Below are 27,420 nucleotides of genomic sequence, written 5' to 3' on the forward strand. Positions count from 1 at the left end.
TAATTTTAAACAGCACTGTTTATTTTTACACCTCTGAATTGAAAGAATAAAAAAGGAACTACAGTTGGTATAGAGAACTATTAGGCCATCTACACAGATGTCTAAGAATAAACTATTGTACATTTACCATCTTCTGCAACTGCTTGTGTCTGCCTTGTCATTCCCTGCCATTTCAACCCTGTCGGCTACCGGATCTTCTGGTGGTGACTGGATGTGGCCCTCGGCCTGTCCTCCAGTGTAGGTGGGGGTGCTGTATTTTAAAAGGATAGATTTAAACTGTGTCAGAGGTGCATCTGTACGAACGCCCATGGGGTCAAAATGAGTTCGGCTTACTCGAAAGCCTGCTTGAGAAAGGTAGCACAGAAACTTTTTTAACCTGTAACAAGGGAAGGAAAAACAAATGAGGTTGCATTTTTATTTAAATCACAATGTCATTAAAATATAAAATATACACGTTGCCATTCACTGGCTGTCTTACTTTGGCATATTCATCCCTTTTATGCTGTGTCTGTGGATGTTGTAATAAAAGGGAGGATGTTCAGTACTGACATCAGTCTTTTGCTTCTTGGCTAAATTTGTGATTGTTTCACCACCTTTTCTCTTTCCTGAAACACATATACATACAATGTTGACATTCAATTAAGCACTACAAGCCAAGTACTTTTATAACTATGCCATCTGACACCATTTCAACCTATCCAATCTTAATTCTTAACACATTGTAAGAATAAGAGATTCTTATTTTCACTATCATTTACTATGTAATTTTAATATTTAACTGTTGAGTCAGAACTTACTTCCTGCCTTCTTCAGTTTCAAGCCTCCACTCTTATTTTCACTATAGAAAACTACTTATGAATTCTAGGCCAACCACAGACGTTATTACTGCCAATCTTGTACTATTTAGAGTTTAAGTTCTGTCATTTTTTTTTTTTTTTACTGGTTCACGTATGTAGTTTTTTTTTGTTTTTTTTTTTTTTTGCATTTTTCTGAAGCTGGAAACAGGGAGAGACAGTCAGACAGACTCCCGCATGCGCCCAACCGGGATCCACCCAGCACGCCCACCAGGGGGCGATGCTCTGCCCATCCTGGGCGTCGCCATGTTGCGACCCTCCTGGGTGTCGCCATGTTGCGACCAGAGCCACTCTAGCGCCTGGGGCAGAGGCCACAGAGCCATCCCCAGCGCCCGGGCCATCTTTGCTCCAATGGAGCCTTGGCTGCGGGAGGGGAAGAGAGAGACAGAGAGGAAGGCGCGGCGGAGGGGTGGAGAAGCAAATGGGCGCTTCTCCTATGTGCCCTGGCCGGGAATCGAACCCGGGTCCTCCGCACGCTAGGCCGACGCTCTACCGCTGAGCCAACCGGCCAGGGCTGTAGATCTTTGATGTGTGTAAATCTTTTCTCCTGGATTATATTCTGAATTCCGAGGGATAACGTTCTTCTGTTTTTACACTTGTACTCTAGCGAATGCCAATCTTTGATAAGTAGGTCTTCAATGAACACAAAACCTGGCTAAGTTTATACAACACGAAAAGTAGAATGAAGCTTTTAAAGCTAATGCTTATTACATATACTATACACTATACTGCCTTTTTTTTTTTACTTCCAACAGAAACTAAATAGGCCTGACCAGGCGGTGGCGCAGTGGATAGAGCATTGAACTGGGATGCAGAAGACCCAGGTTCGAGACCCCGAGGTTGCCAACTTGAGTGCGGGCTCATCTGGTTTGAGCAAAAGCCCACCAGCTTGAACCCAAGGTCGCTGGCTCCAGCAAGGGGTTACCTGGTCTGCTGAAGGCCTGCGGTCAAGGCACGAATGAGAAAGCAATCAATGAACAACTAAGGTGTTGCAACGCGCAATGAAAAACTAATGATTGATGCTTCTCATCTCTCTCCGTTCCTGTCTGTCTGTCCCTGTCTAACCCTCTCTCTGACTCACTCTTTGTCTCTGTAAATAAATAAATAAATAAATAAATAGGGGGGAAAAAAAGAAATTAAATAGAGTAAGTCATTTTAAAGTGATCTGAATATTAGCATATTAGCTGAAGATGCCAAATGAACATGACTGTTCGAGTGTACAGAGGAAAGCATACAGCACTTTTTAAACCATGTTATAAACAGGAATTGAAGTTTTCTTATCTTTGAAGAGCAACACTAAGATGCTGACCAACCAATACAAGATTACATCTAATTATAATTTGCTGCTCTTTCAACCATATTACTCTTTTTTTCTTTTACCTGTATTCAAAACACATTTAGAATCTAAAGTTTTCTTTTAAAAAGCAAAACAAAACTTTAGATATTAGACACCTACATGAACCTTAACATCCTTTTGATACGAATTTGCAATGCCTAATACAACCATATTTTAAAGTATGCACCAAATTAAGAAAATCCATATCATAAAATCTTATAGCTAGAGAAGAGGTCTTCTGGTTAATCAATGGAAGTGCTTACACATCATATATGCTGATGAGAAAGTTAGAAAAATAAAATTTACACAAATTAAAAATAAGAAACATTAAAATGTATTAAATCTAGTTAAGACATTTAAAAAAATAATTTAATTGAACAATTTGATCTTACTTTGGTTCACATGGTTCTTCAAGATTTTAGTTCTTTCAAAGGGATCATCATATATTAGAAATGTGAACAGAGTACAGACATGTTAATAGAAAATTTGAATTATGCAAATACCACATAAACAAGTGTTAGTATAATTATGCTGTCAGTATGATAAAAATGTACTCTGAATAGGCTACCAAAGAAATCTTTTCCTACTCTTCTATCTGCCTTTGTGAACTGATACATACATATATACATACATATATATATATATACAATACATACCTTGTGCAATATAATTATCTGTTGTGGTATCATCTGTAGTTTTAATAAATACATGTTCTTCTAAAAAACAAATGGGAATCACAAACTATTTTACAAAATGCTATTAAGTAACAATTCAAATAAAAGCTTACTAAATGATGTCCACACTATTATGAATATATAATAGATCATGTGCCAAAACAGGGCAAGGATTACACGTTTAACCATCTATAACAGCTGCTGCTTCTCACGACAGGAGTAATGCTAGGATGTCTGATAGCTCTACCCTTCGGTCAATGGCCAAAAACAACAAAACTCTATACTAAAGAAAAAGCAGGAGAAAAAAACTCAGTGATAACGTGAATCTTAGTTTCTGTGTCTTAATGGATAGTACTGACAATTTTGGCCACACTACTCAGAACTCCCTAAGATCTCTTTCTGGAAAGCAATTATAGGGTAATAAAACCACAATAGACTTTTACTATTTTTAATTTACTAAAAAAAGTTTTTTCCAGTTTTTCCATTGACTTGACAGGAAGGGAGGAGGAGGAGAAGCATCAATTTGTTTCACTTAATTGTTCTATTTAGTTGGGCACTCATTGGTTGCTTCTCTTTTGTGCCCTGGCCAGGGGTCAAACCGTGATCCCTAGCACGCTGGGTAAGTGCTTCATCCACTGAGCCACCCGGCCATGCTAATCTAAAATTTAAAATATACATACTTTTACCATAATAAAATCATTATTTCAGGTCCTGTATATAAACCTTAAGATAACTATACAGCTTGACCAGGTGGTGGCACAGTGGACAGTGTTGGACTGTGACTGAGGACCCAGGTTTGAAACCCCAAAGTTGCCGTCCTGTGTGGGATCACAGACAATGACCCATGGTTGCTGGCTGGGTTACTCACTCTGCTGGAGCCCCCTGGTCAAGGCACATATGAGAAAGCCTTCAATGAACTAAGGGGCCACAACAAAGGATTGATACTTCTCATCTCTTTCCCTTCCTCTCTTCCTGTTTGTCTGTCTCTAACTGACCCTTTCTCTTTCTCTGTTTAAAAGAAAAAAAAAAAGAAAGAAAACCAAGCAATTAAAAAAAGATAACCAGATTATAATGAGACTCATTAGAGGCAGCCTAAGGCATACTACTTCTGCATGACTGGTAGTGGTCAGTGGATAGAGTGCTGACCTTAAATGCTGAGGTTCCTGGTTCCCAAGATCGCCAGCTTGAGCGTGGGCTCGTTTTGAGCCCAAGGTCACTGAGTAAGGGGCCACTGGTTCTGTTTGACCCCAGTTAAGGCATATACGAGAAGCAGTCAATGAACAACTAAAGTGAAGCAACTACAATACAAGTTGATGCTTCTCATCTTCCCCCCCTTTCCTGTCTCTCTCAAAATCAATTTAAAAACATAATTATATTGCTTTTCATAACATCAAATAAAAATTAAAAAGAAGAGTACTGATGATCGATTTGTAAGCTAGAAGCTAGTGTTCAATTAGTTACCTTGCTTGCTGAGATTTGAAGGGACATGAATTGAAAACTGGCTTTGAGGAGTACACTCTGACTCAAAGATTAGTGTCTTTATTAGGGTCTGAATGTCATCTAAACCATGACGAAAAGACTCAAATAGCATTCTTTTGAGAAATCCAGTATTGAAAAGGGAACTTGACCTAAAAAAAAACACAAAATATAAAGAACTGGGTTTGAGTGAAATATTATAAAGCCTTAAAAAAATCTCCATAGTTTAATCACAACTAAGATACATACAATAGATTAAATACTGAAATTAAAAAGAATTCATGATTTAATTTAAAATGGATTATTTTCTGTTTCTCCAGTCATTTTTATCATGTCAGTTCTCTAAACTAGTGGGATTAGTAAAGGAAATTTCATTCAGTTAAATCAACAAGAATTTACTGAACCCTCACAAGGCATATAGCCCTGTGGGACACAGGTGTGGAAAATATACCAAAGCATAAAATGTAAAATACAATGTGTTTTTTTTTTACCCTATAAAAGCCTATAAAATGGAGACAGGGACATAATGTAATGCAGAGGTTTTCACAATGCATATTCCTATCAGTAACAGTAAATCTTAATTCCACGTGTTTATGGTAAAGGTTGATGAGAATTACATGTGGTGGTGGTGACAAGTTTAAAAATGGCCCATGAGTGACTCTGATATGTTTTCCATTCAATTTGAGAATCAGAGATGTAGTGCACAGAATATGAAATTCTGAGTCAGATAAACCTGGATTCCAAACCTGGGCCCACTACTTACTAGCTATGTAATCTTCAATAATTATTGCTTTTGTGTCTCATATTCCTCATCATAAAATGGAAACTAAAAACTCTCACACACTTATGGGAATGAAATGAGATGGAACACATAAAATCTCCAGAACACAGTATATCCTTAATGAATGGTAGCTATTATCAGGGTTAACAAACAAATACATGTGGAAGGGTAAATGACTTTAAAGTGTTAAATGAGTGATCAACGTAAAACTTACTAAAAAGGAATTTAGAAATAATTTAGTTGAAACACAGAGATGCCAGCGAGTTTGTAGAAGTTGAACTGGAGTTGGGGAAAGGGGCAGGGATTCTGAATGACAGTAAAGACATGCCTACGGCTGAGTGAGGGAATCACAAGGCATGGTTAGAACTTAGTCCTGGGACAGAGAAAACCTGAGTTTTTGCCTTGCCTGAGCTGCTAAATCTTGGAGGTCAGTTTTAGCCAGCACTTAGAAACCCGGTGCCATAATTTCTCATCTGTAAAATGAGGGATTTGGACTAGGAGATCTTTCTTCTGGATCTAGCAGCCTGTTAAGAATAATTTATTACCCAGTTCTGAGGTCAGTGAGCAGGATCAACACGTAGAAGATGATGGGTAAGTACCAGAAGGCTGGCTAGATCATTCTTAATCTAGGAGTATTAACATGGGATAAAGATTTAAAAAGGGGCACCAGCACAAACATACTAGCTTTAGTAGGTGGCTAAACCTTGACCTTGTAAATTAATGAGGCAGAAATCTGCACTGATTCTTGTCCCAGTGTTATTAGGAATCTCGTCAACAATGCGAAAACACACATCCATTAAAAATTTGCAGCTGAGTCCCATCTAAACAACTTTACCTAAAACAGAAGACATTTACTTTCATATGCCCTTAAAATTAATTCCTGAAAGACCTTTTATATTAGTTGATTCTTCCATGAAAAGTTATTGTGATCACTTTTTACAATCACATCTTAGATTTCTATCAACTAAAAAAAGCCTCATTCTTACTATTCAGAAATGAATTATCTAGTTTGCAGATCAGCCAGGCTTCTCTTTAATTCCACTGCCTCTTAGCATTGTCACAGACTTGGGATAATAATGGTATTAAAAAAATCTGAAGACAGAAAACGCCTCAGCTTCATAGGGTAGAAGAATCATATTTGCCTAGACTTAAAAAAATTCAATCAAAATTTGTCATCATGTCACTAAAAGTCAGCAACCAAATCAATACATAAGTCAATTCTGATTATATTATGCTTTGGCACACATACCATAGAGGTCCAAGTTCTATTGCTGTCTTTCCAGGCATGCTTCCATGACAGTTACAGGGCAGCTGTCTATACGGGTTTTCTGTGAAAAGATAAAAAGAGAAATCAAAGCAGAAATGACAGTGTACACAGCAGTAACTGTTACATTAATAATAATCTGCAGCTGTTATATACTGAGAATCTACTATGTGCCAGGTATTGTGCTAAGTATTTTTATGCATTTAAAAATTTTAATCCTTACAACTCTCTGAAGTAGGTATTGTTAAAATCTTAAGTATTACACAGATCAGAGGATTAAAGCTTAAAACAGATGGTAGACATCCATGTCCAATTGCCTATTAGAGGCATAACTTTTAGTTACAACATGAAATAATTTAAGTAGGAGAAAGTCTTAAAAAGTCCACAAAATATCTGTATTTCAGGATCAACTGATTGGGGTATGATTTACACAAAATAAAATGTACACATTTAATGTGAAAAGGCTGACGAATTTTGACAAATATATATACCCATAAAAATAAAACTGTCATCCTATCAAAATTATATTTCCCACACATTAACTCTTCTGCAGTTGGGAAGAAAAATAAAGATTATTCCCCTAGACCCCAAAATGTAAGCTAGAAGAACAGCAACGAGGCCTGATACAATCTCAAAGAAATGGGGAGGTATTTAGTTTCCAAAATGGAGCAATATTCTAGTAAATTTTTTCAGTTCACTTAAGGTCCAGAATAGTCATTTTAAATCAGACTCTCTCCAAGTAATTTCCTTGGGCTATTCCTGGGTGAATCATCCACTTTCTCTTTCAATCAGTCCTAGACATAACCACAACCCAGTGGTATGATGGTAGGGACCCAGGTCTGTAGTTTATTGCTATCTGATATCACCATTAGTCAATGCAATAAAATGGTATAATACACAGTGTGAGATCTTATTTTAGATTTACTTAAAGGCTTCTGTCACTGTTTTTCCTAGGCCTACTTTTTAGTATTATTTATCTCTAAGACTTAAAGGAAGGTGTGGTTATCATCTATTAGTTTTGTTCCTCAAACATTATATGGATATACTCAAGAAGTCTTCCCTGAAACCATTAAATAACTAAATTATAAATACTATAGGCAGTATTATCCAAATGAGGGTGATTTACATTTATAGTTCTGTCAGTTACACCCACTTACCACATGCATGCACATGAATTTGTATTAGTTTCTTGATGTGCTTAGCAAAATGCTCCCATCATACAAATCTACATCTCTTTCCAGGCCCCTTGCCTAGAATTTCTCAGTGCTGGGTCAGCATCAGCAAATTCCCTCTCTAGGGGGTCAGGACTATCATTTCAAGTCACCAGTAGCAAAAAATTGAAAGGATAAAGAAAGAAAACTAGTATTCCCATGTCATTGGTATAAAAGATATAAAGGCAATTTCAAATGAGGAATTAAAAAATACTTAGAGACTTCTACTTAAATGCAATGAATTGAGCACATACTTTATCGCTGCTCTGTTAAAGCATTATTAAGATGAGAGCAACAGAGTACAATCAAATCTCCAAGTATAAATAAAAAGGGAGAGGGGGTAACAAAAAGACGATGAGAAATGTCAATAAAATTTTAGAAGTGAAAATCAGATACACAAGGGGAACTGATTTTGCAGGCTAGGGAAAGGAGAAGCCTATGACTGGAGTGAGTAGATGGGTTAACAACACAGGAGCAAGCAAGCTGGCCCTCTGGGACGCTGCCCTGAGAATTGAATATATTGACTGTCTCTGAAGATAGGTATCGGGTGGTACTGCCAAACAGGCCGGCATTTCTGGTGGACTGGCACCAGTCCACAGCTGAAAACCACTACAACAAATACTAACACTAGAAATCTGTATTCAGGATACTGTGGTAGAGGTGTATTAAGACATCCAACCACGAGCATAACAAAAAATCTAGAAACAATTCCAATGCATGTGGCACTTCAGTCTAAGAGGCAGTATTCTCAGATCCTGAAGAGGTGGATCATTCAGTAAATGTAACCTACCTTGAGTAGGAAAGCTCCTTCTAACTACACACAAAATCCAGAACACACTCTCTTAACTTTAACGGTGACAATGATAAACTGCATCAAAGATTAAAAAACCGATTTATAAACAAGTGACAAAATGAGAATATCTGCAACTCATATTGCAAGGGTTAAAGTTAATATATAAAGAATCACAAAAATCCATATTAAAAAATGCTAAGAACCTAATAAAACAATAGGTAACTGTTTCTATATCCTAGAAAGGTGAAAACAGAAACAGCTTTATTAGGGCCTAAGCCACATCTTTGTCCTTGGTCCCCAGGCCTGGCATATAGTAGAGGCTCAGAAAATGTTTACCGAATGAATTTTTATAACTAATGGCTTTTATATTCAGCCAGAAGCATGAAGGTTATTTTTATAAAATTAATGATTTGAACAGCCTAGACAAAGAGGTGATCTGACTTATGTTCTTAAAATTAGTGACAGTGGAAACTAAGTTATTTCTAGATGTTTCAATAGAGGAGGGCATGGCTAGAGAGCGTAAATTGTAGAGCATGAGTAATAACTTTAATAAACTCACACGAATGTCTTGTCTGTTGATGAAAGGAAATCCAGTATAGGAAATAAAGTTAGCACTGTCATCTTTAAAATCAAAGGACAATATGTATAATTAGGGATGTGATAAAGGCTTATTCATTGGAGGCTTATACATAAACACAATACCCAGTCAAAAGAAACTTGAATTACCTTCTACCATATTACCATCCTTCTGAAAAATCCTCTCTTCACACCATTGACAATGGATCAGATACTGAATCTTCTTGGCTGTTTCATCTGCAGAAGTAGGCCCCCGCAAAACTCTCACAACAACCAAGACAAAATGTTCCAGAGCCACCGCAAACAGTACTTCTATGCCTTTGTTACATCGAGCTGCAGCTCTGGAAAAAACATTTTTGTATGTTATTTTGTGTGCTTATCATTTTTCTTAGTTTGACATTATATTGACAATACTAACCTGGACAATAAACTATGGGTAGGTGAAGGGAAAATAAGGAAAACTCAATTCTTAGTAGCGGTGCTTTTATTTTTCATTTTTGCGAGATAGAGAGAGGGGGAGGGGGACAGACAAGGACAGACAGACAGGAAGGGAGAGAGATGAGAAGCATAAGCTCATAGTGCGGCACCTTAGTTTTCCAGATTGCTTTCTCATATGTGCCTTGACTGGGGAGCTGCAGCTGAGCCAGTGACTCCTAGCTCAAGCCAGCGACCTCAGGGTTTCGAATCCGGGTCCTCAATGTCCCAGGCTAATGCTCTATCCACTGTTCCACTGCCTGGTCAGGCAGTAGCAGTGCTTTTAAAAGATTATTATAGGCCCTGGCCGGTTGGCTCAGCGGTAGAGCGTCGGCCTGGCGTGCGGGGGACCCGGGTTCAATTCCCGGCCAGGCCACATAGGAGAAGCGCCCATTTGCTTCTCCACCTCCCCCCCTCCTTCCTCTCTGTCTCTCTCTTCCCCTCCCGCAGCCAAGGCTCCATTGGAGCAAAGATGTCCCGGGTGCTGGGGATGGCTCCTTGGCCTCTGCCCCAGGCGCTAGACTGGCTCTGGTCGCAGCAAAGCGACGCCCCGGAGGTGCAGAGCATCGCCCCCTGGTGGGCAGAGCTTCGCCCCTGGTGGGTGTGCCGGGTGGATCCCGGTCGGGCGCATGCGGGAGTCTGTCTTTCCTCGTTTCTGGCTTCAGAAAAATACAAAAAAACAAAAACAAAAACAAACAAACAAAAAGATTATTATAGCTTTTACACAAATTGAAACCCAGAAAATAAAGGCTGCTTGCTGGGGTCTTCAGTAACTTGACATTTTCCCTTATGATATCCTCTCTGGTTTTCAGTCTCACTTTGTCATCACTGCCACCTTTCTTCTTTTTTATCTATTTTTCCTATAAAAGCTTCTTCCAAGCACAAACTGTCTGTAGGGTAGTAAGCTCGCTGCTGAATACTCAGTGAAAAGTGAATAAGCCAAGTCCTTGCCACTAGTAATTTTACAGACTTTTGGATTAAATTCTATTTATACACCATTTATGTACTTAGTTTTCCCTATGCATTTACACACTAAACAGCTTTTAAGTATGGACTTGAATTTATTAGTGTTATAAACATGTTTAAGTAGGTCCTTGGCATGTATAAATCTAATATCAGAATTTTTGATGAGGAATAACCTTTAAGGTCTATGAAGCCTCATTACTTAGGCTTAGACAGGAATTTTAATCTAAACCACATGAATTAGTTGAGGCCAGTGAGTGACCTGCCTGATCACCCATTATTTATATCCTCCACTTACATTATTATATTATTCTTCTAGCATAATATTCTGAATAAACGGGGTACTCAGAAAAAACTCAATTGTTTAGAAATCCTTATGAGAGAAGTTTTTTTGTAATATTTTGCAGAACCAAGTTAATAAGCCATCATTTCATTTTACAAACTATTTATTTACATAAAGGAGACTAAATGAACATAAAGCAATGACTGTTTTTAAATCTAAAAACAATCTTTGTCTTCCTTTTTTATGATGCTATCTTCTCGATGCTACGTTGTTGAAATAACTAATTTAAAATTAACTTTCATTTTTATCTTTTTCTTACTACATTAAATTTTTTTAAAACATTTTTAATTGGAGAACTGTCATTTTAGTCACAAGCTTTTAAATCAAATTCTAAAAGATACAACATAAGATTACCAAATAAATCAAGATTACAGATATGGAATATACAGTTTTGTGCATATTTAAAAAAATAAGATAAGCACTTCTCTTTTTTGTCTTAGGTAAAAGGAAGGGAGATAGTGAGGCAGACTCTCACATGCACTCTGACTTGATTCCACCGGCAACCCATCTGGGGACCATGCTCCAGTACTGAGCTATTTTTAGCATCTGAGACTGATGTGCTCCAATGGAGCTATGCACAGCACCCAGGGCCACATGTGAACCAATCAAGCTACTGGATGCGGAAGGGGAAAAGGGAGAGAAAGGGGAGGAGGAGGGGGCCAGAAGCAGATGGTTGCTTCTCCTGTGTGCCCTGACTGAGAATCAAACCTGGGACGTCCATCCACTGGGCTGACACTCCATCTACTGAGCCACTGGCCAGGGCCAGATAAGCACTTCTTTGAATCTGTTTTTATCATATACCCAAACGTACTAGGTACACTGTTGGCAATTTGGTACCTTGCCACTGCAGCTACAACAATTCTGGCTGCTAGTTCCTTGTAATACTCAGTTCGGACGATGTTACAGCCATAGTGACGCCGGGCAACATGCTGGGCCTTGGCATACAGAGAACTGATATCTGTAGAAGTCACTGATACTATGCCAAGGTTCCTTATATTTCTGAATGCAGAATCTAGGTAGTTCACTGACGTTCCAAAAGGGTCTAGGTGTCTAAAATTAGAAAGAATACAGACAAATTTAAAATAATCAGTAACTAAAAATTATACAATGATCATTATTTCTAAAAAAATTTCATGAGTTCTAAAGTACTTTACAAATCTATTTTAAATACATAATTCTGTTTTTAAAGTAATAAAATGATCATATGCTATGTTAGCTGTGTAAAAGTCAGTCAGGCTTAGAGGAAAATTGTCATGCTCAGCCATTTTATTTCAGATGCTGGAAAATGTTTTTATTGTATTCCTTGGGCCAATGCTAAAAACAAAACAAACAAAAACCCAAAATTGCATTAGCTGAAATAAATAAAAAGCAACAGCAAACTGTCTTAATTTTTAACTCCCCCCAAAAAACATCCAGGTCAGTTTAGAAAGTGACAGCAAATCTTTTTCACTTACATAAAATCAAAAGATCTCAAATGCATCAGAACATTGGCATCCATTTTGGTCACTTCAATATTACCAAGCTTTTCCTCTCCTTCAAGAATATCCTCACTCTCTTCTTCTTCCTTACTGTCCACCACTACTTTCAACTTGTTTAAATGGCAGTTTTCCTGAATCAATGTCACAGAATTTTCATTCAAGTCATTAATTGTGACCTTGACTGCATTTCCAAGATGTTTTGCCCATTGTAACCCCATTATCCCTTAAGAGAAATGGGAAGAAAATTAAGTTTTTAAATTGTAATAATTAAAAAACAAAAATAGTATAGTAATATAGAATTTTATAAATAAATTATTTCAAAATCTGAATTATTTTCATAAGTAATTATTTTTCTACTATTTCACTACAAAGCCTCTGAAGAAAGGTTATCACAAAAAAATTTCTTACAAAACTCATTAATGCTTCTTACAAACTTTTCTATGATTCCTGTTCAAATAAAATCTTTGGTAACAAGAACACACATAAAAGATTAAATTTCACTGGAAAAGTAATTACATAGTAAAGGTAGTAGAGTCATCACTTAAAAAGCTAGTTTGAAAAAAAAAGAAGCTAGTTTGAATGTTAAAAAGACAAAAGCAGTAAAAATAACTATGATTATAACAATAGTTAAAGGATATACAAGATAAAAAGATATAAAATGTGACATCAAAACCAGAGTGGAGTTGGGGGGCAGGAATGATATTGAGCTTTATAATGGGATCACACTTAAGTTGCTATCAACTTAAAATAGATTGTTACAGATATAAGTTGTTATATGTAAGCTTCATGGTAACCACAAAGCAAAAACCTATAGTATAGCCCTGGCCGGGTAGCTCAGTTTGTTTGAGGATCGTTCCAATCCCTGGTCAGGGCACACACAAGTTCTTTCTCTCTTCCCCATCCCCTCTTCTCTAAAAACAAACTGTAAACAAACAAGAAAACAAACCTACAGTATATATACAAAAGATAAAGAAAAAGGAAAAGTAAGTATGCAACTAAAGAAAATCATCAAACCACAAAGGAAGAGAGCAAGAGATGGTGAAAGGAACAAAGAGGAACTACAAAAACAACTAGTAAACAATTAACAAAATGACAATAAGCACATGCCTCTAGCCATAATTACTTTAAATGTAAATGAACTCAATTCTCCAATCAGAAGACAGAGTGGCTGGATGAATTAAAAAACAAAAGAAGATCTATTTATATTATGCCAAAAGAGTAACTTTAGAGGTAAGGACAGACACAGACTGAAAGTGAAGGAATGAAAAAAATATTCCATGAGGGAAAGTGAGTGGGATAGTTACAAGACTGAACATGAGTTGATATTTGGGGAGTGACTGACGAATACAAAGGGATTCATTTATTATAGTCTCTACATCAGGGGTCCCCAAACTACGGCCCGAGGGCCACATGCAGCCCCCTGAGGCCATTTATCCGGCCCCTGCCGCACTTCTGGAAGGGGCACCTCTTTCATTGGTGGTCAGTGAGAGGAGCATAGTTCCCATTTAAATACTGGTCAGTTTGTTGATTTAAATTTACTTGTTCTTTATTTTAAATATTGTATTTGTTCCCGTTTTGTTTTATTTACTTTAAAATAAGATATGTGCAGTGTGCATAGGGATTTGTTCATAGTTTTTTTTTATAGTCCGGCCCGCCAATGGTTTGAGGGACAGTGAACTGGCCCCCTGTGTAAAAAGTTTGGGGACCCCTGCTCTACATTCTTCTATATTAGAAATTTTTACACAATAAAATACCTGGGATCTTCAATTTTTTAAATTGAAATATGCTATAATATCCACATGCATGTTCTAAAAAAAGGTACTGTACACATCTGATAAAGTCAGCTTCCAAATCACTACTTACCAGTGGCTCCAAAGGCATCTAGACATTCTAAGGGTTTTCGTTCCTCAGCCAGAGCAGCCAAAGTACAGAATATTAGCTGCCTAAAGAAAGTAGAATAATCTGAAATAATTTTACTCTACCATGGCTTCATCATTAGATTTTATTTAAGCATAGTGAGAACTGGGGTCCCTATTTAAAAAGATGACTAATAACAGATTCCCTACTTAACAGTATGAGAACTAAAAATTTGTGAAATTAAACTATGAATCTAAGTGGGTCCTATTAACAAGCATTCACTATGAATAATAATTTTATAAACAAATGAAAGTTTTATAAACAAAACCTACCCACTAAAACAGTGTTTCATTAAGTATATAAAGTTAGGTCTACTTTACAATCTGAGAAAGAAATTGGTATTGTAGAAAACAATCATTCTGAGGAAATGCTACAATAGATGATTTTCACTCTGTACCTAGTTTTACATTTCAATATATTAGAACATAAAGATTAAGAGAGGATACATTAGTAATGATTTGAAACATCCCATAACCCTTTTCTCAATTTAGCTTACCGATTTAGTTTCATTTTGGGATTAAAATAGGAATCTGTTTTCTGAGGTACAGAATAGTTAGGACAAACTTGAACATCTGTGTCTGCCTCTTTTAAAATTTCATTAGGTGGTTTAGCAGCAGAAGCTAAGATGAAAAAAAGATTTCCAGGTAAATAAAAAATAATTTTAAATATCTAAAACAGTGTATACTTAAAAAATAACTTTTTAATAATTTGTTAATGTAATTAGTTGTGTAGGTGTTAAAAAATGATCTATTCAGCACTGTCTCTGGGAAAGAGTAGCACTCAGTTAAGAATTCAGTAGATTAAGTTTATCAATTTAAAATCCTAACTGTCTAGCATATCAATACATGATACCTAGTTAAGAACAATCAACCTAAAAACAAACAAACAAAAAAAGCAAAAAAGCCATCCCCCAACTAAAAAAAATCAATCTAAGATAGCACAAAATCCTCAAATACTGTTATTACTCACCACTCTATTATGTCTACACACGTTGGCTGCTAAATACTTAGTTATTGTGGGATGATTGTTAGAAAAGTAGCATCTCTGCATTATTACATTTCATTAGCCAGGCTGGATGACCTGAATCACTATTTCCTGAAGATGTTAGGTTTCAGAACACTTTCTCATAATTATGATTTAAATCAGTGGTTTCCAACCACCAGACTGGTACCAACCAGTCTGCCAGAAATTTCATGCAGAAGATTATAATCTTCATACAACATCAGGGTGGTTAAATCTTTTGTGGACCAGCATAAAATTTATGACAAACTGAGACTGGTCCGGGGAACAGCAGCTGAAAACCACTGATTTAACTCACAAATTACATGTAAACAGCTATAAAGAGAAAAAAGATTTTACATTAAATATATGTTAGACTTAGCTATAAACCCAAATGAAATATTGATGTATTTGTGTATCTATGCTTTACATATTTAAGAAATGAGACATAATGTGTGTTGGGAAATAAAACAGATTATATTTGAATTTATTGATTACATTACAATCAGAATGTTAACAAATGGCAACCATATTTCTCTTCTCGCATTGCCAAATAGTACCTTTCCTAGCATTGTGTTCTATATTCTTCTAGACCTACCCACGTGACATCACGTATCTTACAGGACCAGCCTTTCTCAAACCAGAGTCTATGAGAAAATTAAACTCTATGGAAAGTTCTTTCAGTGACTATTTTTTTTATAGTTCTTAAAAGAACGGTACACAGTACGTTCTAGATGTATAAAAAAGAAATTGATTCATTACATACAGGATGCCTTAAGGGATGAGGGCTTAATTCTTAATTCTTGAGAAAGGCTGCCTCAGTAGTAACTATAACTAGATATCACTCAGGATAAGTGATCTTTAAGTCATTTTACTTCCTATTTCTAGTGTTTTTCAATAAGTATAACAGTTATTGGTGCAGAAACCATCATTAGTAATACAATCCTATAATCTTTCATTAAGATACCTCTATTTACTTGAGTATCAGTTGCTTCTTTTCTACCTACTTATTAAATATACCTGTTAATTGAGGATAAATGAATACTGGAAACCTCATAGAAAGAAAAGGAAACCTGAAGTAATAGATTCGTAGTCAAACAAGTGATTTGCTTAAGTCACCATCTTTGATTTCCTTGATGTCTAAAAACAACTGTGGCATTATTTAAGGATTTACTTATTAACATGATAAAGAAATTGCTCAACTTACCAGCAATATACTTGGATTTAGTCTCTCCTTTATTCACATGACGCCTAACATGCCCAAGCATATCAGTCCGTCTGGCAATTGTTGCCGAACAAATGATACAATGATAATGGGCGCCCATTTTACTGGATATCTATCAAACAGATCATTTAATTTAAGTACATAAATAAGTTAGAAAGACAAGGAAATAGAAGTTTATTTTAGGTTGCAAATTTACGTATGTTAATGTGCCCTGTGTTTAATGGTATAGAAAATAGTAGTAATTCTGCCACGTGACTGAAGGATCTTTACTTCCTTACCTATATTTACACAGGCTACATCTTTTATTTCTTAGATTTTTCCAATAGGCTACAAGGGGTCTCAAACTCGCGGCCCGCCGAACAATTTTGTGTGGCCCGCAGACTAATCCACGAAGTTCAAAATATTTTGGATAAAATTAAGTAAGCCCGTGGATTAGTCTGCGGGCTGCACAAAATTGTTCGGCGGGCCGCATGCGGCCCGCGAGTTTGAGACCTCTGGTTAATTTCTTAAATTTTACCATTCATTCTAATCAGCAAGTAACTGTATCCTCTTTTCCATAAGCAGCACTTAAAATGGTTATTAGCAGCAGTGTGCTGGTAGATGTTTATCTGGCTCTCCAGGAAAATAAAGACTTGATTTGTAGTTTGCAGCTTTCTATAATAAAAATATAATTTCAAGAAGAAATACTGTAGAATTTCAAGCTACAACTATGACAGGTTTCAAACTACCAATGTGACATCACTAAATTTGTAGATGGGAAAAGACAGCATTGCTACCATGTAGATATTAATTATATAAATACCGTAAGAACACAGATAATAGAAAAATGAAGTAAATAATTAGGATGTAGTGAGCTTTGAATATTCATTACCTCTGTTTTTAATATAATTTATTAACTTTTAAGTTTATATAATTCAATTTTTAATTATGACCACGTTTATAACCAGCTTTCAAGATTTCTGGAAATGTAAGCTAGTTCCAGCACACCAAATGCTAGAGACATAATGAAAAGTCTGTAATTCCACGTTAAAAATTCTCACTTTATAATTTCTCATATAACTGAGAACCAAAAGATTACTCTAATGGCTCTTTCCTATTTTTGATGCTTCCAGCTCCTATTTAGTTGGAATCATATAGCAAGTAGAAAATATTCAAGAACAGTGTATAGGATTCCTGGATAAGGTTCATGGACCAAGCGCACTGTCCTGACTACTGCTTTAGAAATGTTTCTTTTCTCAGCACTTTACTCCTCTTAGTGATCCAAAAGAAAAACTAATAATGAAGACTCATTAAGCTAATATGTATTCAAGATAGTGTCACTAAAAATATTTTATAATTTTTATTCCTCAAAGGTCAAATCTATTCTAAAAATAAATGTATATACTTTTTAAAAAAAAGTTATCAAAGATTTCAGAAAGTTTCTTTTTCGTATCTTAAAAAAAACGTTTCTCAGGCCCTGGCTGGTTGGCTCAGTGGTAGAGCATTGGCCTGGCGTGCAGGAGTTCCAGGTTCGATTCCCTGCCCGGGCACACGGGAGAAGCACCCATCTGCTTCTCCACCCCTTCCCCTCTCCTTCCTCTCTGTCTCTCTCTTCCCCTTCCACAGCCGAGGCTCCATTGGAGCAAAGTTGGCCTGGGCACTGAGGATGGCTCCATGGCTCTCTGCCTCAGGCGCTAGAATGGCTCTGGTCGCAACAGAGCAACGCCCCCTGCTGGGCATACTGGGTGGATCCTGGTTGGGTGCATGTGGGAGTCTGTCTGACTGCCTCCCCCGTTTCCAACTTCAGAAAAATACAAAAAAACAAAACAAAACAAAATAAACCATTTCTATTGATTTGAGAGAGGGAAAGAGAGAAAAGGGAGGGAGGAAGAGGAAGAGAAAGAAGCATGAACTCGTTTCACTTAAATTGTGTACTCATTGTTTCCAGACTGTGCCCTGACTGGGGGTCAAACCCGCAACCTCAGGCACACCAAGTCGATACTTTACTTACTGAGCCACCCGGCCACAGCTCAGAAAGATTCATATTCTGTCCTTTGACAAATTCAAAAAAGAGCATATGGAGGATGATGAGAATGAATCAATACATACTAAGATATTTACCAAATCCAAGAAACTGAAGGCTCTTATTCCATAATCAAAATTTATTTTAAAAGAAAAAAATTACTTATTTAAATTCTCCATTCTAAAATTAGTAAATAAGTTCATTTTCCTTTTGAACAAAGATAGAAATTTACCTGACTAAAATTAAAACTATATAAAAAACAATTCAGCCCTGGCCTATGGTGCAGTGGCTAGAGTGTCGTCCCAGAGCACCAAGGTTGCTGCTCAATCCTGGGGTCACTCGTTCTAGGTAGCCTGGGTCAGGGCACATACAAGAAGCAATCAATGGGTGCACAACTAAGTGGAACCACGAGTTGATGCTTCTCCCCCCCCTTTCTCTTTCTCAAATCAATGGGGAAAAAGAAGTTTAAAATATTCAATACAGCAACTCTTTTTTTCACACATTTCATATTTTTCCTAATATGATAATCTGAAAGCACTCAGATACAAAATCTTAAAGTAAATCTTATTGCAAATATGAACATTTTAGTTAAAGCAAGTAAAAACTGCACTTTCTTTAAAGAGGGCTTAAAGTTAAAAATATATCTAACATCTCATTACCTGTTCTCCAATAATGTTTGGTTTCACTGGTCGACAAGATAAATGACAAATGCACATCCTGTAACCTAGAATGAAGAATGGCTAATTTTTGTATCATCATTTACTAAATATTCAATTATCATTAAACTTATTAGCTAATTTTATAATAACTGGGATTATTCTTATGCTTGTAATGTCACAATTAATTTATTTAAATGAGCTTGACCAGGCAGTGGCACAGTGGATAGAGCCTCGGAATAGGACACGGAGGACCCAGGTTCGAGACCCTGAGGTTGCCAGCTTGAATGCACGCTCATGGGGTTTGAGCAAAGCTCACCAGCTTGAGCCCAAGGTCGCTGGCTCGAGCAAGGGGTCACTCCGTCTGCTGTAGCCTCCCGGTCAAGGCAGATATGAGAAATCAATCAATGAACAACTAAGAAATTGCAATGAAGAACTGATGTTTCTCATCTCTCTCCCTTCCTGTCTGTCCCTCTCTCTCACTCTCTCTGTCTCTGCCAAAAAAAAAAAAAAAAAAAGATTTAAATGAGATTGCCTTAATTTACTTCCTATACATGATACAGTGTAAGAACAAATATAGGAGATCCAGGTTTGAATTCTGGTTCTGTCAAGACTATCTGTGCTATCTTGGACTAGCCACTTAGCTTCTTCGGAAATCAAATTTATCACATAGTCTCTGCCATCTTGACTTTTTGTTAGGCTTCCTTTTCTTTGCCTTATGCTACATTTGCTGCTACACAAACTTTTCATTTATGACACTGTTCTGTAAGTAAAACGAACCCCCAGGGTCAAGCTGAGCTTGCAGCATAGAATAGACACTTAACAGATACTTGCCAAACTAAATTACTTGTGTCACATACAGCTACTGCCTAGAGAGCTATGTGGTCTTTTATTAATAAACACATTAAAAGAGGAGTATGAATCCCTCATAATTTTAAACTTAAAATACTTGATTAAATTCACAATAAAATTTCATTTACATCATTTTGTAGCAAGTACAAAAATACTAACCTTCAAATTCAACTGAGACTTTCCAGTGTAAATTTTGAAGGTGCCGACGAAGCTTATGGCTATTACAAGATCTGAATCTTTCCTTAGGACACAATGGACAAGCCTGTTTGTTTCCTGAAAGAGATAAAAGAACCAGTAAAGCACAGTATATACTATCTATCTATTTTGTTTTTTTAAGAGAGAGACAGGAAGTGGTGGTGGGGAGGAGATGAGAAGCATGAACTTGGTACTTTTTTTTTCAGTTGTTTTTCTTTTTATTGATTGCTTCTCATACATGCCTTGATTGGGGAGCTCAAGCCCAGTCAGTGACTCCTTGCTCGAGCCAGTAGCCTTAGGCTCAAGCCAGAGACTTTTGGCCTTTAAGCCAGTGACTTTGGGATCGTATCAATGATCCTGCACTTAAGCCAGCACAACTGACCTTAAGCCAGCGACCTTGGGGTTTTGAACTAGGACCCTCAGTCCCTCAGTCCCTCAGGTCAACTCTTTATCCACTGCGCCACCACCGGTCAGGCATATACTAGCTATTAATGCTTAGATTCAGGTACAAAGAAATAACAGGGGACCCCTGGCCACACCTGCCCTTGATGTCTTTCTTAACTTTAGGGAAAAGTCATCCTGTCTCAGCTGGTAGTTAATAATAATTGTTTTAGCACAGGGGCAGTTATTTTGACCCTAAAACTCCCCTCTCTGTAGCTAGCTGATATCCTTGTTGCTACTGGGAACAGAAAGGATAAGGACGTGATCATCTATATATTCCTCAAGTCAATATGCATGGCAGAGAGAGTCATTCTGTATTTTGGACGGGGGGAAAGGCAGCAGTTTTCACACTTCCAGAAAGGCAGGTGTTGGGCAGAGAGCTGTTGTGGTATTGTACTCTGGCGGCAACAAAAACAGTTAATGTGGCATTACAAAAATGGAAGAAGCAGCCCTGACCGGTTGGCTCAGTGGTAGAGCGTCGGCCTGGCGTGCAGGGGTCCCAGGTTCGATTCCCGGCCAGGGCACACAGGAGAAGCGCCCATCTGCTTCTCCACCCCTCCCCCTCTCCTTCCTCTCTGTCTCTCTCTTCCCCTCCCACAGCGAGGCTCCATTGGAGCAAAGATGGCCCTGATGCTGGGGATGGCTCCTTGGCCTCCGGCCCCAGGCGCTAGAGTGGCTCTGGTCGCTACAGAGCGACCCCCTCCCCCAGGGGCAGAGCCTCGCCCCCTGGTGGGCAGAGCCTCGCCCCTGGTGGGCGTGCCGGGTGGATCCTGGTCAGGTGCATGTGGGAGTCTTTCTGACTGTCTCTCCCCGTTTCCAGCTTCGGAAAAATACAAAAAAAAAAAAAAAAAAAAAGGAAGAAGCAACTCAAAGCAGTAGAAGGAACTTAATATAATTGATATTCTGAGACAGCACCCTATTACTGATTTTGTAAAGTATTCCTTCTTTATTAACATATTCTTGAAAAGATTATGGAAGTCTTATTTAATTAAAAACATACCTCAAAAACTTGGACAGTGCACAAAAGATTAAAACCTTAAATTCAGATTTAAAGCAATAAAATATAATCAATAATTCACTTAATAAATTTTAAGCCACAGATATCTTTCATATAGAGCACACTGAAAGTATAGACACAATTTATTTTCTAATACTTGGCCTAACTAAAAAAAACTGAGGTGATCCTAAGGATGGAATCCCAGCATGAAGAATGGCAAATCAGAAGAGAAGGCAGGGGCACTGGCAGTGTTGTGGAACTCTGTGCCAGCTCTGCCTTCATGGGCACTCATTTTACATGCCAGAATACAGCCTCCCTATTATCTAATTCTAAGGCAATGTTTTTTTTGGGAATTTTTGTTACTCATAGCCAAATGCAATTTCTAACTCCCAGAATACAAATACAATTATCTGTCCGAGAGACTGTGAAATAATTCCCACAGATTCAGATACAGCCAAGTTGTGAAATAATTCCCATAGCACCTTTGCAGATGGATGACTATCAGTTTCCTGAATAAAAGTTATTTACTACAGCTGTGGTTCAATGAGATGTATAATAATATTCCTAGAAAACTTTTTATGAGTTGGAAGACCACAAACCATTAGAAATTAAGGAAAAACAAACAAACAAAAAAACCTCAAAAAATACCTGCATCAGGATTATCTGAGTTCAATGAACTAGCAGAGTCCAAATCACCTTCAGTTACAGAAGCTAATTTCTCTAGATCAGCAAGCTGCCTTTGAATTGAGATGTGTCTCTCTGGAAGAAAAATTTAAGAATTAGAAAACTGCACTTTAACAACCTATATTCCAGCTCCATTTTTATTTGTCACCTCCCAGAGTTTTACATTTTATTTCCTGTCACATAATATCCTAATACCTAGATGGGGAATACTGCTGGATCAAGTTTATAAAATGACAAGTGTGCCTCAAAATGCAAAAAAGGTGGGTGGAAAAATTACACTTGTGTAACCTCATGGTTTTAAAATTTATCTAATTCTTTAATATAATTCTACAAAAAATGTTTCTACTTTGCACAAAACACTGAAGAAACAAAAAACATGTTTTCCTATCTTCAAAGAACTTTCAATCAGGTAGGAGAGATTAATTATTAATTATAACCCATGCAGAATGAAATGAATAGTTGGGGTAAATATAATGTGGGCATACAGAGGAAGGGGTAATTAATTCTAGGTGCCACTGAGAACGTCTTCACGGAAGTAGCATTTGCCTAAGACTTAAGGTATGGACAGAATTCAGTAAGTAGATTTGGTGGCTGGCCTTATAAACTTATATAACCTCATGAACAAAGGCATGTGGTATAAAAAAATATAGCACCTTCTGTCCCACACCTAGCTGAATGGCGTTGGTAGAAAAATATGCAGCCAAAATGTAGTACAGATCATAAAAAGCAAAAAGTCTATGTAAATTAGTTTGGATTTCTTCTTTAGGCAATGTTAAATCTTTGCAGGTTTCTGAGGAAGTGAATGATAGGATTTGAATGTGTTTCAGAGTGTATCTTTGGCTGTAGTACCGAGGATCAATAATTGAAGTGACAAATGGAAAGGAACAGAAGACTAGGAGGTGAAAAAGCAAAGAACGTGGAATGTGGGTGTCAAGTAAAGGTGAAGAGTAAATTCAAGAATGATTCTAAGATTTCAAGTTTATATGGTAGAAGATAATGGTACCAATAACCAATAAAGGAAGAAGAAAACACTTTTGGTGAAGAGGAAAGGGAAAAAGGGAATTTAGTTTTTGACATGGTATGATGTGTTTGATGTACAACTGGTCCAGTGGGCAGCTGAATTGTTTTGGGAGCTCAGGAGGGATTCTGAATGTATATAAATCATAAATACAAGTTAGGTGAAACAATGAATACAAGTAAGAAAGCCTAAGGAAAAAAATGTGAAAAAGTAAAAAGCCAAAACCCAGTCCCAGTAACCTTTTCAGGTTTCTCAAATATTACACATCCTTCAATTCACATACTTAAAGTGGGGGCCTGAATATACAAAACGAGGCAATGACAACTGTTAGAAAAAGACCCCCAATGAGACGAGATGAGGGGATAAACCACCGACCTCTCTAGTATTCATTATATAATTAGATTGTACAATTTAGAGTCTTTTAAATTTTATTCTTGATGCTCCTACTGTTGTGCCTAATTCCTCCAAGCTTTACTCCCAGGTCCTTTGTTTACCTTTCCGTATAGCTGGTGTCCTTGTTTGTCTCCACCGCAATAAGCAGTAAGAAGGCAGGTGCTAGATATATAAATACATAATTCATCTTTGCAATGGCTAAGTGCCGAGTGCAGTAACTTGCACACAACAAGCACTAACGTTTGTTAAATAATTTCTAAAAATCATTATTCTTTTTGGATGCATTAGTACAACGAGTCTCTAACTTTGGAATTCAAATTAGCACCATCAGCCATTCCTCCTCAAATTTATTTTACCTTATTTTAAAATGAGAATATAACATGTTATTGGCTAACTCAGGTATTGTTCAAATAAAGATGAGATGAAATTCCTATAAGCAGGCAAAATTTTTTTTCCATTAAATTTTTCCCCCCATTTTAATTGCTAGGTCAGACAATTCAGGCAATGAATCCATATATGCAAAACAAATTTGTCATCATAAAGGCTTTGAGCTTGCATGGTTCAAAGGTCTGTAATATGTGAAACAATATATATAGTACTATATAAAGAGGTGCTTTTTGAAATCATTCTAATTACTAGTACAAAATAAGAGAAAGGAGCCTGGTAAGTTAGAAGAGAAAATGGAAAATCCTGTGGTCCACTACTGAAGAGAACTCCCACAGACTTGTCTAAAGATTCTTTATTATATGCGGCTTAAGTGTCTGTTCGTCGCCAATAGCTTATTGGTTGCTTGCGTAACTGTATTAGCCAATGGGGTGAAGTTGCCACGGATTCAGATAGTCCCGCCTTCTGGCATGCCACCTCACAAATTGAAGTTAAAGATTGGAGCAATTATTATGCTGTTAAGAAATCTTAACACCAGAAGGGGTCTTTGCAATGGTACAAGACTAGAGGTTCTCCAATTGAAAAATAATGTCATAATAGCTAAGTCTTTGACTGGCTCCTCTAAAGGTGAAATACATGTCATTCCAAGAATTGATTTGGCTCCATCTCAAACAGGGTTGCCGTTTCAATTGAGACATAGACAATTTCCTGTAAAACTTGCCTTTGCTATGACCATCAATAAGTCTCAGGGCCAAACGCTTAAGCATGTTGGCATTTTTTTACCTGAGCCTGCGTTTGGACACGGTCAACTTTATGTTGCCTGTTCGTGAAAGAACGGACGTAAAATTAAAAATAATTGATGATCCTCTGCAAGGCGAGCTTAAAAATGATGGAAAGATCTACACAAGAAATGTTGTGTACAAAGAGATCTTTGACATGTGAATTAACATTTTATTATTTAAATCACCTTTATTTATTGAGCTAGAGGTGGCTCTTAAGAAATGTACCGCCAGTGGTTTCCTTCATTGCACTCTAAGCAATTAAGCAAGTAGAAGGGGGAAACCCCGTGGGGCAGTAAGCAAAGGGGCGTCCTTGCCGCCTGCCCTGGGTAATTCTGTTTGAATTAGCAGACACCTTTGCACAAATCATTTTAATTACAATTTATAATATCTAGAACAGCGGTCATTTCGTATGACCGCCGGGCTTTCTAGTCATGATATGCCTATGTAAATCTCTGAAATCACTTTCTGGTTCAAGATAGTAGATATCAGTCCATTGTACTTAAATCTTCTCAATCTTTTTGCAACATACTATTAGAAGTCAAGAGACAAACCTCTTATTAAATCAGATGAGTCCAGAATGCTAGGAGATTTCTTTACAACTTCCGTTACTTTTTCCTCAATTTTCAATTCTATCTCAGATACGCCATCTTCATCTTGCCTAGTTAAGACTGATTTCAAAGGACTAACTAGACCATCTAGAAATAATTTTTAAAAAGAGATTAATGTATATATATTTCTAATGTATAATTATATTTCAGATTTCTCAATTGTTACATTTGTCCCAGTAATGCATTTTCATGTTTCTCAAACATTGCATTTTTCAAATTACATATTTGTAAATTTTAAAATACACGAATAACTTTCCAAACTTAACATTCTTGATGGTGAGAAGGTAGAGAAAGCATGCCATGTCCCAAAGCTGCTAAACCATGTCTGTCTAATATAAACAGAGGTGAGGTAGGGAGAATAACATACTCAGGAGAGTGGACCTCCTCTACCCACATTGTAGCTGTGGGTGAAGAAACCACTGGCCTTATTTTATACCTGCTAGCTCTGATCTCATATGATGAGGGCCTGCCTGAGTTTGTCTTTTCTATGATCAGCCCTACCCTTAAATCTACAATAACAATTACATCTTGTTTTAAAATTGCAAAATAATTCACCACTCAAGAGTTTTATAATATTAAACTGGCCTAGAAATAAGAAAGATAATAACTTAAAGATATTTTGTTAAGGGTCAATTTATGGATCACAAAATAATTTTAAAAAACACTTTCTTATACCTAACATTTAAGATTCTTAAGAAAATACTGTTCAATGATCTTTTAAAGTCCTCTGTGGTCCAATAAATCACCACTTGGAAAACACGCAAGCACAAATAATAATATGGACTATTAATTTTCACCAGTTGACTTCTGCTGGGACGAAGTATAAAACTCAGTTGGTATTTATGTCTTAGGGAAGACAACCATAATTTAGTAGACTATTAAACTAATCATCTCCAAATTCTTTTTGGAAGCAAGCTGCTATAGAAAATGAAATACGGTTATGAGAAAACCCATCCCACTGAGTATGTTGAGGCATAAAAGCTAGTTGAGAGCAATGGTTTCTAAATCTTGGCAGCTAGGATCTACTACGGTCAACACCGGTTGCCTCGGTTACTTTGTCACATTTTAAAGGACTTAGTGACGGCGCTGAGGGAAGCTACCAAATTAGTTAGCACTTCCTATTTTTGTGCCCGAGAAAGACCCCCTTCACGAAGAAGCCCTCAAATTCATTTTGCGGCACGCCTGGCCTCCCCTTAACCTTCATCACACTGTCCTCGAGGTTTACGGACATGCCTTCTCCCATCATGTGCCCGTTTGCCGCGCTACACGAGTCCTTTTCTCCCCCACTCCCCTAAACCTGCCTTTCCCATAAAAGCCGTCCCAGTGAAGAAGGGCCTCCCCAGCAAGAAGCACTTTCTCGCTCCTCCTGCAGTAGAAAGATCGGGACCTCTTGCACTTACTGCTTTCCGCCTCGTCAGGGGCAGAGGCTAGGGACGGGGACAGGACCGGCGCCTGAGCCAGGGCAGGGGCTGGGGCTGGAGCCGAGGCCGGAGCTGGGACTCGAGCCGAGTCCTGGGCCACCACCTTCTCCTCCTCCTCCTCCTCCAGGGACAGCAGCTCCTCCTCCGCCATATTCTCCATAGTTACCGCCTCCGTGCCGGACCCGACCCGGGGCCAGGAGGGGCTCACGGCGGGGTCGGAGAACTGGCGTGAATGCCCAGAGGGCTGGATCCAAGGACTGGGGACCCAAGTGGGAAGGGCGAGATGCGTGCGATAGACAAAAGACGGAAAACCAGTGACCGACGCCAGTCTGCGGAAAAATTAAAAGCCGGAGGCAGCGTTTCGCAGTCCCAGCCGCTTCCCGTTCCCCGAGGCGTTACGACGCCACTACACACTGCGCAGAAGCGAACTGGAGGGTCGGCGACCAATGAAGTAAGAGAGTTCTCTTTCTCCCGGCGCGTCTCCATTCCAGCCGTCAACAACCCAGCCAAATCGAGACTACAATACCCAGGGTGCACCGCGCTAACTGGGGGCGGGGGCGGAGCCTCAGTCCTAAATCCTAGGAGAAAATGAATACTTGTATAAAGCTGAACGAGTGGTAACC

The 27,420-nt window shown here is 37.8% G+C and overlaps 3 protein-coding genes across 8 annotated transcripts in view; 2 read left to right on the forward strand and 1 right to left on the reverse strand.

Annotated features, from left to right (window-relative positions):
- Window positions 1–2,815, forward strand: part of RNF2 (ring finger protein 2) — a 52,757-nt gene extending 49,942 nt beyond the window's left edge. The window contains exon 7 of the mRNA XM_066261346.1: window positions 1,610–2,815. Within this exon, the coding sequence (XP_066117443.1) occupies window positions 1,610–1,657 (48 nt within the window). The 3' untranslated portion in view covers window positions 1,658–2,815. The remainder of the gene's footprint in view (window positions 1–1,609) is intronic.
- On the reverse strand, window positions 1–27,208 carry TRMT1L (tRNA methyltransferase 1 like). 3 transcript variants are annotated; one of them, XM_066261340.1, is made up of 16 exons: window positions 26,777–27,206; window positions 25,320–25,463; window positions 22,156–22,266; window positions 20,034–20,147; window positions 19,026–19,090; window positions 16,347–16,476; window positions 14,637–14,760; window positions 14,087–14,166; window positions 12,200–12,446; window positions 11,583–11,795; window positions 9,116–9,306; window positions 6,371–6,449; window positions 4,326–4,492; window positions 2,847–2,906; window positions 479–605; window positions 1–376 (listed from the first exon to the last, which is right to left on the reverse strand). In XM_066261340.1, the coding sequence occupies exons 1-16, from the start codon at window positions 26,955–26,957 to the stop codon at window positions 124–126; spliced, it is 2,286 nt and encodes a 761-aa protein (XP_066117437.1). In that variant the 5' UTR covers window positions 26,958–27,206; the 3' UTR covers window positions 1–123. The 3 variants fall into 3 exon arrangements, with proteins under 3 accessions (XP_066117437.1, XP_066117438.1, XP_066117439.1); XM_066261341.1 differs by lacking the exon at window positions 2,847–2,906 and having other exon boundaries at window positions 26,777–27,208; XM_066261342.1 differs by lacking the exon at window positions 25,320–25,463.
- SWT1 (SWT1 RNA endoribonuclease homolog) overlaps window positions 27,030–27,420 on the forward strand; it is a 79,243-nt gene continuing 78,852 nt past the window's right edge. For all 4 annotated transcript variants that reach the window (XM_066261338.1, XM_066261332.1, XM_066261333.1 and 1 more), the window contains exon 1: window positions 27,030–27,248. In XM_066261338.1, the coding sequence (XP_066117435.1) occupies window positions 27,030–27,248 (219 nt within the window). The remainder of the gene's footprint in view (window positions 27,249–27,420) is intronic.

Source organism: Saccopteryx bilineata, chromosome 2, assembly GCF_036850765.1.
Source record: "Saccopteryx bilineata isolate mSacBil1 chromosome 2, mSacBil1_pri_phased_curated, whole genome shotgun sequence".
NCBI classification, from domain to species: Eukaryota; Metazoa; Chordata; class Mammalia; order Chiroptera; family Emballonuridae; genus Saccopteryx; species Saccopteryx bilineata.

Excerpts from the sequence above, each read along its gene's own strand:
- TRMT1L (XM_066261340.1), bottom strand. The coding sequence starts at position 26,957 with ATGGAGAATATGGCGGAGGAGGAGCTGCTGTCCCTGGAGGAGGAGGAG. Across the intron at positions 19,091-20,033 it reads AGTCTCAGTTGAATTTGAAG|GTTACAGGATGTGCATTTGT; the intron begins GTTAGTATTTTT and ends TCTTCATTCTAG. Across the intron at positions 14,167-14,636 it reads CCCAAAATGAAACTAAATCG|GCAGCTAATATTCTGTACTT; the intron begins GTAAGCTAAATT and ends TACTTTCTTTAG.